At 38.7% G+C, this 20,935-nt stretch overlaps 1 protein-coding gene across 5 annotated transcripts in view; it reads left to right on the forward strand.

Annotated features, from left to right (window-relative positions):
- The first annotated feature begins 1,462 nt into the window (after positions 1–1,462).
- LOC127660102 (syntaxin-3-like) overlaps positions 1,463–20,935 on the forward strand; it is a 28,110-nt gene continuing 8,637 nt past the window's right edge. For 3 of the 5 annotated variants that reach the window (XM_052150181.1, XM_052150184.1, XM_052150183.1), the window contains exons 1-9: positions 1,463–1,819; positions 12,655–12,729; positions 12,854–12,953; positions 14,060–14,134; positions 14,305–14,375; positions 14,459–14,567; positions 16,596–16,669; positions 18,170–18,304; positions 19,564–19,674. In XM_052150181.1, the coding sequence (XP_052006141.1) occupies positions 1,790–1,819; positions 12,655–12,729; positions 12,854–12,953; positions 14,060–14,134; positions 14,305–14,375; positions 14,459–14,567; positions 16,596–16,669; positions 18,170–18,304; positions 19,564–19,674 (780 nt within the window). In that variant the 5' untranslated portion in view covers positions 1,463–1,789. Of the gene's footprint in view, positions 1,820–12,654; positions 12,730–12,853; positions 12,954–14,059; positions 14,135–14,304; positions 14,376–14,458; positions 14,568–16,595; positions 16,670–18,169; positions 18,305–19,563; positions 19,675–19,852; positions 19,964–20,935 lie in introns of all 5 variants that reach the window. The other 2 variants (XM_052150180.1, XM_052150182.1) reach the window with 2 other exon arrangements.

Consider the following 20,935-nt stretch of genomic DNA (forward strand, 5'->3'; position numbering starts at 1 on the left):
GTCAACAAAAGGAGAAAGTTCATCAGGTAAATTCGGACTACTTTTTGTGACCAGGTAAAATTGTTATCACATTGCTTCATTTTCCATTGCCATTCAAAATAATAATAATAGTAAATGAAGGTACACTCGTGGCTTCAAAAATTTTATTTTACTACATGGATATTCAAAAAAATGTTGGAAATATTAATTTATTTAGATATATTGATGTTGTGCTAATAGAGTGTCTTTCACTGTATTGAAATTTGCATTCACAGTAACACTATTTTGAACCCTAACACTTTCACTCATTGATTAAAATAATCATGGCTAACTGTGAAAACTAAATTTCTACTATGGCATCCGAAACTGAAATCTATTGATTTTAAATGATGTTGCATCCAAGCCGCTATGTGTCAGTGTAAGTCCAAGATGATAAAAAAGACAAAAGTTACAGAGTGCACCTTTTAGTGGGGCGAATAGATTTCATAGGAAAATGGTTAACCCTTTTCTGAAGTGGTTATTCTGAATAAGCATTGTCTTAATTTGTTACTGAAAAAGCATCTTGCTGTCTCAAACGTATTTGCTTCAGTTGACAAATTTTGCCCTTTAACAAATGTCCCAATATTTACACGATATCACTATAACCTGCCCTATTTTATAAAAAAAAATAATTATATATATATATATATATATAAATAAAGGTGATGTGAGTACCTTTTGTCTTGTGTCATCTTGGACTTACACTCACACCTAGCAGCTTGGATGCAGCATCATTTAAAATCAATAGATTTCAGTTTCAGATGCCATTGTAGAAATGTAGTTTTCACAGTTTGCCATGATTACTTTAATCAATGAGTGAAAGTGTCAAATAACAGGGCGGTTACTGAGATTAAGCATGTAGTCCGAATAGGCTGGTCATGTGATTCTAAAATGTGCGGACCCTCTCCATGAAGAATAAAACAGCTTTTATAAGGTTACTGATATGACTGGAGTCTTCATTTTAATGTGATTGGTCGTGATTTCCTACATATACTGTAAAATTACAATTCATGTCTTTCAGAGTTAAACTTTTTTAATGAGGAAAAATTACTGACTGCACCTTTAATCTTTGTGATTAACTTTGTGAACAGAAAAAAAGCACATTTTACTAAAGGTGTGCCTTTAGCCCTTGAGGAGATAGCTACATGTTATTACTGTAATAATTAATATTTATCTGCAAATAGAATTTTAACTAGTGGATGCAATTAATACAAGTACATTTTGTTATTAATAAATTCAAATGAATAAAATGTCACACTCTAGGGGTCTGTACCAAGCAGTTCTACAATACAGGGCGTACAGGTACAGGGCATACAGGGCGTGACCGTGGGCAGTTCAGTGCAATAGGATTTGTTGCATAGGTGAGTGAGTGAGAGAGAGAGAGAGAGAGAGAGAGAGAGAGAGAGAGAGAGAGAGCAGCTCTTTTCAGACTGATTATAAACAGGAAAGAGAGGGAGAGGGAGGAAGACAGATTAAACAGACTGAACACAACTGTTGTTTTAATCCTCTGAGCGGATAGATTTAGAGGAGAAAAAACTACTGGTTCGATGAAGAGCAGCCATATTGCATGGACCATTCTGGGAATATCAGGTCTCATTCGAGGAGGAATACGCGGATCTCAGAGTTCAAGAGAACGCATCCAGACTTCAGGACTACCGTCTTGACGATAATTTTACAGAGGAATTCATTATTCAACTAGAGTTTTTTTTTTTTTTCATATTCATTATTTATTTATTTTATTGTTGGATAGTGCCAACGAACATATTTAAAGATGAAGGACCGATTGGAACAACTAAAGGCGGTAAGTGTCGGGTTATAGTTCTTGTTTTGTAAAAGCAGAAGGGGCCGTTCACACCGAACGTGTTTTAAATAGTTTTTCGGCGTTTTTTATATGCCGTGTTAAGTTAAAAAAAATAACTTCAAAATTGTTAGAAACGTGTCTCGAGACCCCGCTGGGTCTTGATATTTATTTGTTTAATTTCAGGTCTGAAATTTACGTGTGTTATTCCCATTCAAAAGTGACATCCAGGCTTCTGAGATTCGAAGTGTGTGTGAATGATATTACATAATAGAGTCTGTCTAAGAAAACCTCCATTTCGCATTCAACAGTGCAGAATAATGCTCAGCATGACCAGAATCACACATATAACTTTTACACCAAACACTTCTGCTCACAAATATAAGAGTTACACCCCGTATAATGATAGCATACTTGTAAAGTTAAAATAGCAAATTTCTGTTAATGAATATCCAGCAGTACTATAATAGATATGGTATCACCTCTTGAGGAGTGAATAGGGGAAAGTACTCAGTGTAAAGCAGCTGATGTGGTCACCTGACTCGGGAGGGGTGTGTGTGTGTGGGGGGGGGTGGTGCTGATCTTCATCTTACATCATGGGACAACATACATGCTAACGACTCAGATGCTTATTATTACAGAGTAGACTGAAGTAGAAAAAATTTCTGTTGCTACACTAACAAAAAGTACCATGGTTACCAGAGAATTATCTGAAGTTCCTTGGTATACAAATTACTTAGTTTTAATATAATAGATTAAAGGAATATTCTGAGTTCAATACAAGTTAAGATCAATCGACAGTATTTGTGACATAATATTAATTACCACAAATATACATTTAGACTCTTCCCTACTTTTCTTGAAAAAAAAAAAACAACAACAACAACAAAAAGCGTTGTTCTGGGTTACAGTGAGGCACTTTCAATGAAACTGAATGGGGCCAAACTGTAAAGGTTAAAATACTGAAGACATAAACGTTATGTGTGGTAACATGATTTTAGTGTGATTCAATCAATTACTAACCTTTTCTGTGTAAAGGTACTGTATATTCAATTGTAAAACTTTGTTCACATAATGCCGAAAACCCTGTAATGCTGGTTAACAATGATTTAAACAACTTAGCAACTCAAATAATACACACAACTTTTAACAGAAGAATAAATGTAAGTGCTTTTAAATCTTTACACTTCTGCCTTTAAACCATTGAAAAATTGGCCCAATTTACTTACATTGTAAGTGTCTCACTGTAACCCAGATTCTAGGGTGTTCTGGGTGGTTGCTAGGGCATTGCTAGGTGGTTACTGGCCCAAGTCAAATGAGCCTACCCCCAATACTCTATTATATTCTGATCCCTAAATATGGCTCAGGTCTCTCCTTATGTTTGTAAATCTATGGGATTCTTTCATCCCTATTTAATTTTGTGGCAGGAGAAAAATCATATTATTCATTGTGCAGCACAAATGAGGTTAGGACTTTGTTCATATCCCTAAGCATAAGCAATAGGAATAGTGATGCCTGCCTCTGTAAACACCATTAATAACAGTTGCCAGGGACATGTCTGCATGTGACCTTCTTCAGTGTAGGAAATCCTGTTAAGAGAAATACATCTTCCATACCAACCCCTCAATAAATGATTTATAAATGATCTCTCTGTCTCCTCTATGATGTTTAACTTGGTGTGGCTGCTGTTCAACACTTCTTTGTGTGTATACAGTAAGAGTATTATAGGGTAAGTGCACATACATGCACACCCACTCAGAGTGGTGCTCTTCTTGGAGAGCTAAAGGAACTGTGGGACAGGAACAGCTGAGAGGGAAATCTGTGTGAGTGTGAGAAAAAATAAATAATTCCAGTAACTCTATGTGAGTGACAAAAAAAATAAGCTTTCTGGGAACTCCCGCTAGAAATATTTGCCATTGCAACCACCACATAGTTACTAAATTATGGTAACAACAAAGTTGCTTGTGTCTAACCCGGTATTACCCATCTCAGGTTTCTATTATTTTTTTTTATTAAGGGTCCATATTAAATAAATTAAAGATACTGTAAGCAATTTTAGCCATTATACTTCCACTACATTGAGCAGTTGAATTAGCCACACCCCCTCTTTCTAAAATTATGCACTCCAAAGATACGAAATTGGGGGGGGGGGGTTACTAGGGCTGGGAATTGTCACAGACTTCCCAATTCAATATTACAACTTAGTTGCTGATTCAATATATATTGTGATTCCATTTCAATCTGGTGTTATATTTAGCTGTGTTAACCCCCCTTTTTGTTTTGAAAGAAATGTGTATTGAAGAAAAGTTGTGTCTAACATGACAATTCTTTCACTCTGTAATAAAAGGTAGAGATGTGGAAAACTACCAATTTTCACAATTGATTAGTCGATGTGTTGTCTGACCTAGGGATGTTAATGATTAATTGGAAATTGATTAATTGTCATTAATAATTTGATCGATTAAGCTTATCGATCTTCGATTAATTAATTTCAGGACAAATGTGTTCAATTATGACAGAAGACATTGATAAGGCTGTCTATACAGTTACCAGCTGCTAGAGGGCGCTGGGGGCTGCATGTCATGTCTTCTCAGGTTCTCCTCAAGAGTCGCCCAGATCAGAGACGAAGTGGGCTCAATGTAAACAGTGTTGTAGAATTTCTCCATAAATGAACATTTGTTTTCTACACACGCCATTTTAGTGTGTTAAAGTACAACATAACAACAAGCAAGGTTGATCTCCTAGTTTCATCCCAAAATACAATTACATCAGCGATCGTCAGGAAAGCACATTCAGCTGACATCTCACCATCACCGGAGAAGGGATATGTTATGTACTGTGTTTACACAGTGTGTTATTATTTCACTTAATTTCCATAAAAAAAATATCCAAAAGTCTGAAATATTCCTCGATCCACAATGTGAAGCTTTTTTTTGGTGGTGGTGGTGGGGGGGGTTACCCATTTACTCTAAATTTTTCCCACTGTCCCTCACATTCCCAATGTGCTCTAAGTCTACATTCCCACCAGAAGTCTGCGGTCAGCTAAGGAACGTCGCCTTGTCGTACCAAAACAAAGAGGCATCAAAACACATTCCCGGACTTTCAGTTTCATCCGTAAAGCTGACTCACTCTCTAGCTTCAAAAAACAGCTAAAAACACATCTTTTCCAAAAGCACTTAACCAGTCACTAATATTTTTTTACAAAATTATTTACAATTCTTGTTGCACTTAAATCTGTTTTGTACACTATTCTGATGATAGTGAAACTTTGTAGTATGGCACTTTTCGTACCACTGTCCCTTAAGACGATTCGCTTATGTTTTCCTCTTTTGTAAGTCGCTTTGGATCTACGTCTACCTAATGAATAAATGTAAGTCCTCGTGGTGGCGTACTCACCTCAAACCAGGTGGCTGAGGACGAACCTCAGCTGCCTCCGCATCTGAGCCCATCAAACCGCACATCTTATCACGTGGCTTGTTGAAATATAGCACGTGTGGTGGCTTCATGACATCCACCGCGGCATCCACACACAACTCACCACACACCCCGCCGAGAGCGAACCACATTATAGCGAACATGAGGAGGTTACCCCATGTGACTCTATCCTCCCTAGCAACCAGGCCAATTTGGTTTCTCACGAGACCCGGCTGTCACTCAACATGCCCTGGGATTCGAACCAGCGAACCCCTGGTGGTAGCAGCCTCTTTACCACTGAGCTACCCTGTTTAACTGTAATTAATTAACATTTCTTAAGTTTATTAATTTATATTATATATAAAAAGTAGGCTACAAGCACGTATTATTGGGTGTCCTCCATGTGTTTTGCGATATAAACTGTAACGATTAATTGATTGTTAATTTCTGTGACGATCGATTATAAAAATGTCTGAAAATTGACATCCATAGTCTGAGCTATTAGACGACTGAAAGGAACCCAGCAAAAAAAAAAAATCCTTTTCTTATTTTATATTATTGTTTTGCTTTCCTGTAAAAATATTAAAACATAAGATATTAAGTCTGGATTTTAGTGTAATCTGTCAAAATTAGGTGAACTTTATGCTTAAAAACAAATCTGCTAATGTGGTAAGAAAAATACAAAAATCTTCCCTTTGAATAAAGTTTATTTTTCTTAATTGAAGTTTTTTCTTGTTTTAAGCCTTCCTAAATTCCAGTCAAGTCAAGTGGTTTTTATGGTTGTTCAACCATATACAGTTAGTACAGTACACAGTAAAACGAGACAACGTTCCTCAAGGACCATGGCGGTACATAAAACAAGATTGGACAAACACAGATCCACATGAGACTTGTAAGCCCGTTTATTGGTCCAATGACGGTCTCCAATAATACGGGTGAAGGTCTCTGCGCGTTACTGTCTTTCTTGTACGCAACACAACAAGATTAAATGAAATACATTTTCTCTTATGTATTACCTCGTTTATTCATCTGACTCCATAAATGAAAAAGGTTTTTAATGATATCTGAGGATCATTAAAAGTGAGCGAATGTTTGATTATTGCTTTAACTCTTTGATTATACTTTACCCATTTAGATTAAGAAACTATGTCGCTTTGAGGTCCTCGCGTGTTTTCTCTACACCGCGGGTCTCACGATCACAAGCGGCCAGTATTGGATCATCAAACAGAGGTAATTGCTATATACCTGAGATCGGTTACGTTCACGTATACACAATCAAAAATACTTCAGTATAGCCCCATGGAATTGCATACACTTGAATGTAACTTAACGTTTTCTTCAGTAGAGGTCACGGCCACTATTACAGATGTAAGTTGACCAACATAACTTCTCTTATAATAGCTTTGGATTGGCCATGCGTGGTTTCCCATGTACACTTATCTGGAGAAACATCAAATTAAAACAGAGGTAAGACACACCCGGATTTAGATTGGTCAAGCAGCGTTTGCTGTTCTAAACGGAAATTCCCTTTTTGTTTTTGCAAACCAAGTACACTTGAATCGATGGCAAATATTAGTCGTCACTAATCTGACGCAGACTTGCGGTAACATACGAATCGTTTAATCTGTTTGGGAAAACACAATGTCAGAGTCAGTCAGAATAAAATCAAATGTGGACAATTTATTGATCAGGTAACATAATCAATTCATCAATTCCAATTAGACATTGATAAGTCAAAGTTAGACATTTTATCAAAACATAAGACATTCGAATTGCTATGACCTGAAATAAATTACAAACAGTAAACTGTTTGGGATCGTCTGATTACAGAGAGCCCTGAGCAATGTGTCGCCTTTCCTTAAATACCCAAACCATGGACAAAGGGGATTTTGGGAGTGGTTAGGTTTGGAAGTCCTGGGGACATACTTCATTAACATACAGGCAGGGATGGGACAGACCTACAGAATTATACAGCATTTGGCAAAGACCTTTGAAACTTGTGATTGATTAGGTCCTTTGATGTTTACAAAGAATATACCTAATCTGCATACAGCATGTGGTCCCTGTGGGAGATTTGAGAGGGACATGTCTCAAATAGAGTGCAGGATTTTGTTAAGTTCTCAAATCTTAATGGAGATTTGGTTTTTCTGAAAAGGGAATGAGACCACCTTACCAGTCGCACTACGACCTCTTGAATGATATCAAACATGTATGAACAGAAAACCTCTTATTACAGAAAAGGATGTCATTCTAAATTGCCCTTAGGTGAGATAGAGGTCAAAATGGGATTTGCGTTGTATGGTCCTTAGCAAGTAAGGAGTGTTATCTTGGGTGGAGATGTTCATCTGTGTGAGAGTTTTATGACGTTGGTTCTCGCAGAGTTCTTTGACTTTTACAACCTCTTGATGTCAGCCTTACAGACTACACAGACTAAATAACATGCCTATATAAAGTACATGTGCAAACGTGTGCAAAAAGTTCGGGACAGTACAATAAATTACTAAAAATTAACAGGACAATAAGCACAGTGAGAGACACAGTAGTACACAGTAGTGCAAAAAGATGACAGTTTCTAAAAATGCCAAATGTAAACATAACATACTATGAGATAGTGTTCTATGCACATAGCAGTTATTGAGGTAGCAGCCAGGTATAAAGTCACAATAATTAAAGTGCAACCCAGGACACGTGTGTGTGTGTGTGTGTGTGTGTGTGTGTGTGTCAGTCCAGTCTCTGAGTATTGAGGAGTCTGATGGATTAGGGGAAGAAGCTTTTACACATTCTGGCCGTGAGGGCCCGAATGCTTCGGTATCTCTTGTCAGACGGCAGGAGGGTGAAGAGTTTGTGTGAGGGGTGTGTGAGGTCATCCACAATGCTGGTTGCTTTGCGGATGTAATATTTTTTGTAAATGTCTTTGATGGATGGAAGAGAGACCCTGATGATCTTCTCAGCAGTCCTCACTATCCTCTGCAGGGCTTTGCGTTCCAAAACGGTGCAAGTCCCAAACCAGGCAGTGATGCAGCTGCTCAGGATGCTCTCAATAGTCCCTTTATAGATTGTAATGAGGATGAGGGGTGGGAGATGTGCTTTCCTCAGCCTTTGAAGAAAGTAGAGATGCTGCTGGGCTTTCTTGGTAATAGAGCTGGTGTTGAGGGACTAGGTGAGGTTCTCCGCCAGGTGAACATCATGGATTTGGGGCACTTGATGATCTCCACAGAGGAGCCGTCGATGTTCAGTGGAGAGCGGTCACTCTGTGCTCTCCTAAAGTCAACAACAATCTCTTTTGTTTTGTCCACATTCAGAGACAGGTTGTTGGCTCTACACCATTCAGTTAGCCGCTGCACCTCCTCTCTGTATGCTGTATGCTGACCACGGTCGTGTCATCGACGAACTTAATGTTATGATTTGAGTTGTGCATTGCTGCACAGACGTGAATCAGGAGAGTGAACAGCAGTGGACTGAGTACACAGCCCTGGGGGGCCCAGTGCTCAGTGTGGTGGTGGTGGAGATGCTGTTCCCGAACTGGACTGACTGAGGTCTCCCAGTCAGGAAGTCCAGGATCCTGTTGCAGAGGGAGGTGTCCAGGCCCAGCAGGTTCAGTTTTCCAATCAGGTGCTGAGGAATTATTGTGTCGAATGCTAAGCTTAAGTCTATGAACAGCATTCGAACGTATGAGTCCTTTTTATCTAGGTGGGTGAGGGCCAGATGGAGGGTGGTGGCGATGATGTCGTCTGTTGAATGGTTTGGATGATACGCGAACTGCAGTGGGTCTATTGAGGGGGGCAGCTGGGTCTTAATGTGCCTCATGTGAGTGTGACGGGACAGTAGTCGTTGAGGCAGGACACTGAAGACTTCTTTGGCATGGGGACGATAGTGGTGGCCTTGAAGCACGTTGGAACGACGGCGCTGCTCAGAGTGATGTTGAAGATGTTGGTAAGAACATCTGCCAGCTGGTCTGCACATCTTCTGAGCACTCTGCCAGGAAGGTTGTCTGGTCCAGCAGCCTTCCTTGGGTTGACTCACATCAGCCGTGGTAAGCACCACTTATATAGTTGTTCTTACTACAGTAAAACTGGTAACTGTGGCCACCATTGTCATGGTGGTTGTGTGTTTGTGCAAATGTGGAGTTCTAGTGCAGTGTGTGTGTGAGTGAAAGAACCACAAGTTTGATGACTCTTGGTAAATCGTCACTGGTGTCATAAAATAAACAAGAAAGTTTCAATCAGACTTCAACGCTTGTTTCTCCTGACTTGAACTTGAATCATAAAGTTATCACTCGCAAAGCTCTGCTTTAGCGTTTAAATGTTTGATTGCTATTATGTCAAATTGCCACCATTTTACAGTAAAGCTATTATTGAAAGAGAAAACAGCCCACTGGTCTCCACATGCTACTCATAAAACATCACAAGACAAACCTCTGTGTGTTCTTGCCATATATTCATGCTGTGCAAGCCAGGTTGGCATTTGTTACCTTTCTAACGAAACACCTCAGATAGCTCCAATTTACAGGACCATACATATAAGATAGGCCTCATGTGACAGTCTGCAAATACAACATCGTTCACTATTTACAACAGTTTCATGCATGGGTCCAGTCGGACAGCAAAATGACCAAGGGGGACTCCCCCAGTCAGACAAAGAGGGAACCTATTGTGGATGTACATCATGCCAGGACTTCCCCGGCCAGGCAAAGAGGGAGGAGTGTGACGAGGAGGAGGGCGGGGCCGGGCCGTGACTACGCATGCCGGCCCCCAATTGGGCTGAGGAGAGGGTTAAGTGCAGCGGAACGCAGCAGACCGGGAGAGAGCCACATGCAGCTGCCATGTGTGTTTGTGTTGTGTGTCTTTTTGTTTAAATTAAATATTATTTTGACTGTTCAGCCGGTTCATGCCTCCTCCTATCCCATCCTTAACCTTGTTACAAAAAGTAATTACAAATCTTATTTAAGTAGTCAGTATTAGGGCTGATTGATTAATCCAAATAATTATCAAACCACAAGGGCTGCGATTTAATTACATATAAAAATAGTCTGCACCCACTGATATAGTATTTCTAGCAACTCAGTCCACTGGCAGCCATCTTTCCAGTCTATTTCCAGTCATGAAAGTGCAGCTCTTATCTACTTAAATGTGGTAATCTTCAAAAAGTTGGGTCAAAATTATTATCAAAGAACATATTTCAAATCAGCAGTATAATGTGTAATCACTGGAATCATAAATCCTTTTCTTTTTTTAATTCAGATTACACTTTAAAAAAACAAAATTTAAAAATATATATAGATATAGCTAAAGCGTATGTGCATTCTCAAGTTGATCGGCAGGCAGTGTCTGTATCTAAAAGTGTCTGTATCTAAACAACATTCCTGGCAGAGTGCTCAGAGGATGTGCAGACCAGCTAGCAGATGTTCTTACCGACATCTTCAACATTTCTCTGAGCAGCACCGTCGTTCCAACGTGCTTCAAGGCCACCACCATCATCCCCATGCCAAAGTCTTCAGTGTCCTGCCTCAACGACTACCGTCCCGTCGCACTTACACCCATCATCATGAAGTGCTTCGAGAGGCTCGTCGTGAGGCACATTAAGACCCAGCTGCCCCCCTCACTAGACCCACTGCAGTTTGCGTATCGTCCAAACCGTTCAACGGACGATGCCATCGCCACAACCCTCCATCTGGCCCTCACCCACCTAGACAATAAGGACTCATACGTTCGAATGCTGTTCATAGATTTCAGCTCAGCATTCAACACAATCATTCCCCAGCACCTGATTGGAAAGCTGAACCTACTGGGCCTGGACACCTCCCTCTGCAACTGGATCCTGGACTTCCTGACTGGGATCTCCACCACCACCACACTGAGCACTGGGGCCCCCCAGGGCTGTGTGCTCAGTCCACTGCTGTTCACTCTGCTGACTCACGACTGTGCAGCAATGCACAGCTCGAACCACATCATCAAGTTCGCCGATGACACGACCGTGGTGGGTCTCATCAGCAAGAACGACGAGTCAGCATACAGAGAGGAGGTGCAGCGGCTGACGGACTGGTGTAGAGCCAACAACCTTTCCCTGAATGTCGACAAAACAAAAGAGATTGTTGTTTACTTTAGGAGAGCACAAGGTGAACACACTCCGCTGAACATCGACGGCTCCTCTGTGGAGATCGTCACCTGGTGTTCACCTGGTGGAGAACCTCACCTGGTCCCTCAACACCAGCTCTATCACCAAGAAAGCCCAGCAGCGTATCTACTTTCTTCGAAGGCTGAGGAAAGCACATTTCCCACCCCCCATCCTCACTACATTCTGTAGAGGGACTATTGAGAGCATCCTGAGCAGCTGCATCACTGCCTGGTTTGGGATTGCACCGTTTCGGACCGCAAAGCCCTGCAGAGGATAGTGAGGACAGCTGAGAAGATCATTGGGGTCTCTCTTCCCTCCATCAAAGACATTTACAAAAAACTGTATCCGCAAAGCAACCAGCATTGTGGACGACCCCACACACCCCTCACACAAACTCTTTATCCTCCTGCCGTCTGGCAAGAGGTACCGAAGCATTCGGGCCCTCACGGCCAGACTGTGTAACAGCTTCTTCCCCCAAGCCATCAGACTCCTCAATACTCAGAGACTAGTTTGACACACACACACACGTGTCCTGAGTTGCACTTTAATTACTGTCACTTTATAACTGTCTGCTACCTAAATAACTGCTATGTGCATAGAACACTATCTTATAGTATGTTATGTTTACGTTTTTAGAAACTGTCATCTTTTTGCACTACTGTGTACTGGTCGGCGCTGCACTGTCTCTCACTGTGCCTATTGTCCTGTTCATTGTCAGAAATTTGTAGTAATGTCCCGTACTTTTTGCACATGTTTGCACGTGCACTTTATATAGGTATATATATATATAGGTATTTTATTTCGTTGTGTAGTCTCACGTGGTCCTATGTTGGTCCTTTGTTGTTTTTATGTAGCACCATGGTCCTGGAGGAACGTTGTCTCGTTTTGCTGTGTACTGTACTAAACTGTATATGGTTGAAACAACAATAAAAACCACTTGACTTGACTTGACTTGACTTGAAAAGGTGATTGGCTCTTTTACCTATAAGGCGGGACCTCCTTTCTACACCTGTTGACCATTGGGCGTTCCAATTTTCCTCATTCATTTTAATAGAAGTGACCCATTTTTTTGAATGCAAATGATTATATCACAGTTAAAATCGCAATATGTTTCAAAATTAGCAAAATTAGTTTTTTTTTGTTCAAATCGTTCAGCCCTATTAAATATACTATATACATTAATGACATCATAGCCCCTGTTTGTTGCTCTTCAGGGTTTCTAATTTTATCTGTTCTACAAATGTTTTCATCTGTGTTATATTGTCTAAATAATTTCTGATATAGAGCATGCCTTACTTCGTGTGTTGCAGACATGTGATCATGATGATGATGATGTCGAAATCGCTGTAGACAACCCTGCTTTCATGGATGAATTCTTCGCCCAGGCACGCCCTTTAATATATTACATTGTGTTAGTGTAAATACATTTTTGCTTTGAATGAGTGCGAGTCATTGTGTGTGTGTGCATTTTCGAGTGACCTTGTTTATTTTTTTCATTTTTTTTTTCAGATTGAAGACATCAGGAGCAGTATTGATAAGATTGATGAGAATGTGGCCGAAGTGAAGAAACTTTACTCAGTTATTCTGTCTGCCCCAACATCAGACCAGAGTAAGATTTGTTTACCTTTATGCCCTCCAGGACTGTTTGAACCAGTGAACTCGTGATATAGCTATTTAGGCCTTGTTTTATGCTACTTGTAGGTAATTTAGTCTTTCTAAAATCTTATGAATAGTTTACAAAGAAATTTAATGCCAGTAAATGTTTATGTTATAAAGGTTACATCATTAATAACAAATAACTATGGATTTAAAAATGAGCATTGACATTGGGACACGTTGAGATGCTTTCGAGAGGAAACGTGACCAAAGGCTCGCACAAAGGGGGAACACATAAAACAAAGGCAAGCCAATTCTACCATGGTCCTGTCAGGTAGAACCTAAACCTGACAAGGTGATCGGACAGTGACAATAAAAACATTCTGTAAGTTTCAGAACTCAAAACTTCCCACTCAAAAAGAGCAAAAAGAGCATTTTTTAAAACCAAGCTGCCAAAGCGACTTGTTCTCTACTGCCTCCACATTTGTGATGTCACATTGTGGTAGGCATTTGCATCTGAACACCTCAGCACGTCAACGCCTACTTTACCATTAATCACATCCATAGCCCACCCAGTAGCAGTGAGATGGCACAGAGAAAGCAGGCCAGTCAAGAGCAGAGAGCCAATCATAACAGTGGGCGTGCTCTGTCAATTCTTAAAGGAAAAGCAGCAACAACAAAAAAAGAGCGTTTCTGACAGAGGATCAGAATGATGGTGGACAATGATCATGTTTTAATAAATATGACTGTTTGTGCAAAATACTAATATTATAAGTGAACCTCAAGCAACATAAAAAAAATAAAGCATGTCATGACTCCTTTAACCTCCATGTCATGGTCAAAAAACTCCTCAAAAGTGGGTGCCGGTTCTGTTTTTGGAAGGTCTGGTTTTTGGCACTGAGTGCCAACTTTTCATGATTATGTCCTAAAATATATATATATATATATATATATATATATATATATGTATATATATATATATATATACATATGTTTACTTAATAAAATAGGTTGTGAATGCCATTTCATGTTGACTTTAACACTTACAAAATAGTGCTATTCTAAACTCTTATCCACTATTATACATTTCCTTAGTTTCTGTTTCTTCTTTGTTTACAGAAACACAGGATGATTTGGAGGCACTAACTAACGAAATCAAGAAAATGGCCAACAATGCTCGTAACAAACTGAAGAGTAAGTATCCCTACACATAAACTTGGCTGCTTTGTGGTTTTCTCAATAGTTCAATACAATTTTACACAAAGAACTTGTTATTGCTGTTCAAATACTGCTGCCCCATAATGGTGTGATTTATATGCCATATCCACCTTTATTAAAGCAATGTTTACATTGTGTGTTTGTAGCCATTGAAAGAAATCTTGAGACTGAAGAAATGGAAAGAGTATCGGCTGACATGAGAATACGCAAATCACAAGTGAGTCAATGTCCTGCTTGTCACTTACATGCGCACACACTTTAATGCTCTATTAACTTTGCCCTCATGTTTTCCTGTGCCAGCATGCTATTCTTTCCAGGAAGTTTGTTGATGTGATGACCAAATACAGTGAAGCTCAGGTGGACTTCAGAGAGAAGAGCAAAGGTCGCATTCAGAGACAATTAGAGATCAGTAAGTGTCTCATAAATATACTCACCCGCACACATGTTTCAGCTGCTAAACACCGGTGCGGTTTGTTTTTCACTACAGGATTAACAGTAAATTCAGCCTCCCACCAGGATTGGGTGAAATTCAGAATTTAAGTATTGGCTCTTGAAATTCATAAGTTGCAATGTGAATGGAATTGGCCAGGCCCATTCAAAAGGTGAATTTACTGAATTATAATTAAAGGAAATTCAACAGTCACAACAGAGTGATTAGTTAAAGAGTAACTAATTTTATTAGTCCAACACAACCGTGTGTGATGTATAAATCACAAATAGACCACACATAATAAATATACATAATACATTTTTGACTAATTTGCTTTATTTATTCCCTGATATGTACACACTAATTAGCTCCTTTTGTGGTAAATTAGAGCATTCTGTGAAATAAGGTGTTAATTTTTTTATATATAAAGATGTATTTAATCTATTAAAACCTAAATGTATTAAATGTTGAAGTAAACATATTCAATATAATGAAATATACATTTAAATAAAATTTTATTTATCCTTTATTTAACCAGGAAGATTCCATTGAGATACATGATCTCTTCTTCCAGGAAGTCCTGGTCAAGATAGTGGCTCACATACATAGTTACAATAAAAGCAATAACCGTACAATAATAAAACACATTCCACACGACAACAACAACAATAACAACAAAAAAGAAAAAGAGAGAAATTACAACAAGCAAGTACATGTTTCTTTAAAATTGAAATATACAAGTTTTTTTAAATTAGTTAAATTAGGTAGAGATTTTAAGCTAAGGACATCATGCATTTTATTCCAGATCCATGGGGCAAAATAAGCAAACTAGGTTTTTCCAATTACCGTACGTACTCTCTGCACTAATAAATGTAATTTTCCGCTGATCTTGTGTTATGGCTGTGATGATTGTAAGTTAACAAGATACAAAAATATACTTTGGCAATTTACTTAATAATGCCTTAACAACAAAGATGAGCATATGTGTTTTCCTTCTATGGTAGAGTGATGACCATCCCAATGAAGCATATAGTGTACAATTATAGGTATAAGAATTGGCATCTGTTATAAAACGAATCGAGGCATGATAAACAGAATCAATTTACGTAATAAAGTCTGGCTTGCATGCGTATATATAATATCACCATAGTCTCGAATAGGCATTATTGTACTTTGTACAATTCTTTTACTAGCTATATAAGGTAGACATCTTTTCTGATGAAAAACAAATCCTAATTTTGGTCTGATTTTCGTTAATATTTTATCTATATTAAAATATAAATAAAAAACTAAATTGGCATTTAAAGCATTGATTATTAATATCCTTGTTGTTATTCATATATGTAATTTACATCATTGAAAAATATATAGTTATTATTAATATTATATTTCCTGTAATACACTGTATGTTGGATATATTATTAAAAATGACATTTACAGCTGTTACACCTATATTAATTTCTTGAAATTTTATTCCATTTTAATTCAAATTCAAACTACAATTCAACATCCTTTTTGCTAGCTAAGCTCAGTAATTTAATTAGAATTTAAAAGGTATTTTTAACTCATTTCTGAATGGTGCACAACTCAGACAATGTGCAGTGTAAAACTTATTTCTTTCTCAGGCTTGGGGTTGAAGCATGTAAAACTGTCGCTGTGCTTCTTCCCATTCCTTTGTTGGGATTTTTCCCCTTTTCTCCCAGTTTGGAATGCCCAATACCAATTGTGCTTTTAAGTCCTCGTTGTCGCGTAGTGATTCGTAGGCATCCACGCTCAACTCACCACGTGCCCCACTGAGAACAAACCACATTATAGCGACCACAAGGAGGTTACCCCATGTGACTCTACCCTCCCTAGCAACCAGGCCAATTTATTTGCTTAGGAGACCTGGCTGGAGTCACTCAGCACGCCCTGGGATTCGAACTAGCGAACTCCAGGGGTAGCCAGCGTCTTTACCACTGAGCTACTCTGTCTTTGACTCAAGTTTTGTTCTGCTTCTCACTCTAGCTGGTAAAGCCACAACTGATGAAGAGCTGGAGGAGATGCTGGAGGGGGGGAATGCTGCCGTTTTCACAGCAGGGGTAATGTGTGTGTGTGAGTGTGTGTGTGTGGCCACAGTATCCTATACCAGACATGGGAACTCAAGTTTGAGATTCACTTACCTTGACCCAATATTTGACTTCAGACTTGACTGAGATTTGAGAAGTCAGTAGACCTAGAGGGGGAAATACTTTCTCAGTACATCACTGTTCGGATGTCGGTTCAGTTGCTCAAAAGCTTCAAAGCCGTGTTAATAAAGATATTCATGACTGGACAAGTAGAGCATACGTCATGTTATCTATGGCCAGTCAATTGTCAAAAACAATAGCAAAAATATTTTTTTTCATGAGTTAATCCATTAGGTATCATGAACTAACAACGCACAATATATATTTCTTACATCATTTATTAATCTTGGTTTATGTTCATCTCTAAATATACTGTTGATCATTGTTATTTAAGGTTAGTTTATAATACATTACCTATTGTTAAAACATACAACTTTTAATGTAAAAACTTATTAGTATATCATGTAAAATTTTACATTAATCATGATTAATAAGTGCTTTAAAGTGATAGTTCACCCAAAAATGAAAATTCTCTCATACCGGTAATTTATTCACCCTCATGCCGTCAGATGTGTTTGCCTTTCTTTCTTCTGCTGAACACAAATTAAAAATTTTAGAAGAATATCTCAGCTCTGTGGGTCCAAACAATGCAAGTAAATGGGTACCAAACGTTTGAAGCTCCAAAATCACATAAACATAAAGGCAGCATAAAAGCAATCCATATGACTTCAGTGGTTTAATCCATATCTTCAGAAGAGGTATGATAGGTGTGGGTGAGAAACAGATCAATATTTAAGTTCAGAAATTTGGGACCCATTTACTTGCATTGTGAGGCTCTACAGAGCTGAGATATTCTTCTAAAAATCTTTGTTTATGTTCATCAGAAGAATTAAAGTCATACATATCTGGGATGGCATGAGGGTAAGTAAATGATGAGAGTATTTTAATTTTGGGTGAACTATCCCTTTAAATGTTCTGTTCATTGTTAGTTATTAAAAATGTAGTTAACTAATGTTAACAACAAGGAAATCCCTATAAATTATACTTCCTTGATCTTTTGTAATAGCATAAAAGTGTTTACTATGTTTTAGAACTGCAAACTTCCTTCTTAGTCCATAAAGGCCATCTGTTGAATCTGATCTGACCCCCTGATCATTTCAGTCAAACCTCAACAGTTTGTGCAGCACATTACAGCATGGATTGTTTTTACAAAGATAGAAAGATAATAATATAGAAATTAGGACCCCCTTTAAAGTATATGCAATGAATTGTCCTGAGACAAGGCTTGTAAAACTAACATGCAACTGATGTTAGACTTGGGATGTGAGACTTGACATGGACTAATAACAAAGTACTTGACGTAACTTAGACTCCACCTCAGGGACTTGTGAAGTTCCTAAATCTTAGCTGAATATGAAAGAAGCATCCTGAATATTTGTAGAAATAAAAACAAAATGCTGTTTTTTGTTGTAGATTGTGGATTCAGGGATCTCTAAACAAGCATTGAGTGAGATTGAAGCTCGTCACAAAGACATTGTGCGTCTGGAGAGCAGCATAAAGGAACTGCATGACATGTTTCAGGACATCGCAATGTTGGTGGAGAGCCAGGTACACTCCACCTTCTGTCACACTCATCTGTTTGTCCATCATTTACTCCATCCTTTAATTCACCAGAAGGTCCATCAATGTTTTCATGCTGTCAGTGTTTTCTAACCTGTCCCCCTCATTGTCTTTCTGCCTTCTCTCTTCTCTCTACCTCTCTTTTTCTTTGGCCCATAGCCCACTTTCCTCTTTTCCTCTTTGTTCAAACTCATTCTTGGAAATCCCTTGGTTCCTAAACAATATGCGAGTGGTCGGAGTGGCTTCCTATCAGGCCCTACTTTCCACATGTGAGTGCTCTGTAACTTTACCTTTTTGTTTTCCCTTTGTTTTCATCCCCTTCTCTACCTCATTATTCTTTCATTAATTTGCATTATTTGGTCACAAACTACACCCACTCCATCTCCAGGATTTACCTAGAAGAAATGAAAGTTAATAACTCTGTTCCAAAACCTAGCAAGCTGCATACCTATGCAACATTTTAAGCATCATTAGGAATTATTTTAAGGACGCTCCCAAAGCATAGGTTGTTCGAAACTAAATTATGCAACAAAGTTGTGGTCTAAATCTAAGGTAACAGTACATGTATGCTTCACAGAAAAGTTATCCCAGGTGACTTCACTCAAGTAAATATTTTCTTTCAAAATTGTGTGCAGAGTCAAATGAAATGTTGTTGATAAATGTAATAGTACAATAGTATATTTAATACTCAGTACAGAAAATAGTCCCATCTAATAAAAAATAATTCACTATTGCACCCATTATCTGAGTGTGCTATGTCTTTTTTTGTGCTTATTAGAGAGTATCTAATAGCTTAGCAACATGCTAACATCAGACGTTGTTGGTACTGTTAGCACTAGTTCAGTCTCTTGTGCGCTTCCTGTTTGGAGTATTATTTATGCGACACTTGTGAGTAACCATTAACAGAGGCTAAGTTCAGTTAGGATGGCTCCTTAGAAGGTAGTTGCCTAAGTAGACAGCAGTGAGGCAGCTTATTAGGTTTTCAGAACAGAGCTAAAAAGTTCACATCATCTGATAAATAATTCTACATGAATTATTACACTAGTACATTATTGACCAATCCACTATTACTTTGCTTATTGCTTGCTATGGAGAAAAACTGAGAGGTAAGATTGAGGTATTTCTTTATTAAATTCCCTTTTATGCAAGTGTGTTTAGTAGATGATGTCCAAGGGTGTATACTTTTAATCTTTTAAGTGTCTGTTTATTGTTTTTGCCCATTAAACTTGTATGTTTGTTTGTTTTAGGGGAACATGGTTGATAACATTGAGTTGAATGTGGGCAAAGCAGTTGATCACATTGAAGTAGCAAAGGCTGAAACAAAGAAAGCAGCCAAGTACCAGAGCAAAGCCCGGAAGGTATGGACATCACAAGCTATTCAGTCTGAAATCACAATAACAGTGTCTCTGGCTTCTGTTCTTTCTTTTCTTTTCCTTTGTTGTCTTTCACTACCTGCCACTCTCTCTCTATCTCTCTTTCTTTTACCCGCTCTCTTCCTCTCTATTCAACCATGCTTCACCCAAAACCCATTTTTAGGGTGGTATGATTGAAAGGATTGAGAACAACATGGACCAATCTGTGGGTTTTGTGGAGCGGGCGGTAGCTGACACTAAAAAGGCTGCTAAATATCAGCAAGAAGCTCGGCGTGTGAGTTCATGATTAATATCAGGCCATGCCCATTTGCACAAACCCCTTCCTACAGCCTCTCCTTTTACTGTCCAAACCTGATGAAGTTACACATATTCACATGCATATGCACAAACAAACCTAGACATTATTACTAATCCTAATACGCCCTTAAAGGGATGGTCCACCCAAATATGAAAATTCTCTCATTTACTTTCATGCCATCCCAGATGTGTATGACTTTGTCTTCTGTTCTGCTGAACACAAACGAAGATTTTCAGAAGAATATCTCAGCTGTGTAGATCCTTTCAATGTAACTTTGAAGCTTCAAAAATCACAAAGGCAGCATAAAAGCAACCTTTATAACTTCTAAATATGTGGATTAAACCACTGAAGTCACATGGATTACTTTTATGCTGCTTTTTGTAGCTTGAAAGCTTGAGAGCCCTTTGCCTCCAATAATACACATAGTAGAGAAAGGACAGGATTTGAACCACTGTTGCCACATGATCACCGCAACTGTGCCAGAGCATGTGCTCCAACCATTTGGCCAGGGCCAATACTTAGTGCATGTTATTCCCAAATTGAAATTTAGATACATAAATTACTTTAATGAACATAATGATGTGCCAGAGAGAGACAAAGAGACCCAAGAGCAGAGGAACAGTTCAAAAGGATTTATTAACAAGTGATAAATCTAACTGTGCTAGTGAAGACTGGAGATCTCGGCAACAGCTGCAGTTGAGGGAAGGAGTTTTGGGGACGAGTGCACACCGTAGCCGCACAATAAGCAGATAAGCGAAGTGCGTCTGTAGACAAGTGTGCATTGCAGAAGCAGATTTGTAGGAATCTTCCGTAGAAGCATAGTAAGGTGCAGAGAACAACACCCAGCAGATTGGCAGGCAATCACTTTCATGACATCCGTGCAGCGAAGAGGAAACCTCCATTGAAGATTTGTGAGCACAAGCGTACAGCAAGCTAGAAGTTAAGCGT

The sequence above is a fragment of the Xyrauchen texanus genome, chromosome 19 (genome assembly GCF_025860055.1).
Source record: "Xyrauchen texanus isolate HMW12.3.18 chromosome 19, RBS_HiC_50CHRs, whole genome shotgun sequence".
Lineage (NCBI taxonomy): Eukaryota > Metazoa > Chordata > Actinopteri > Cypriniformes > Catostomidae > Xyrauchen > Xyrauchen texanus.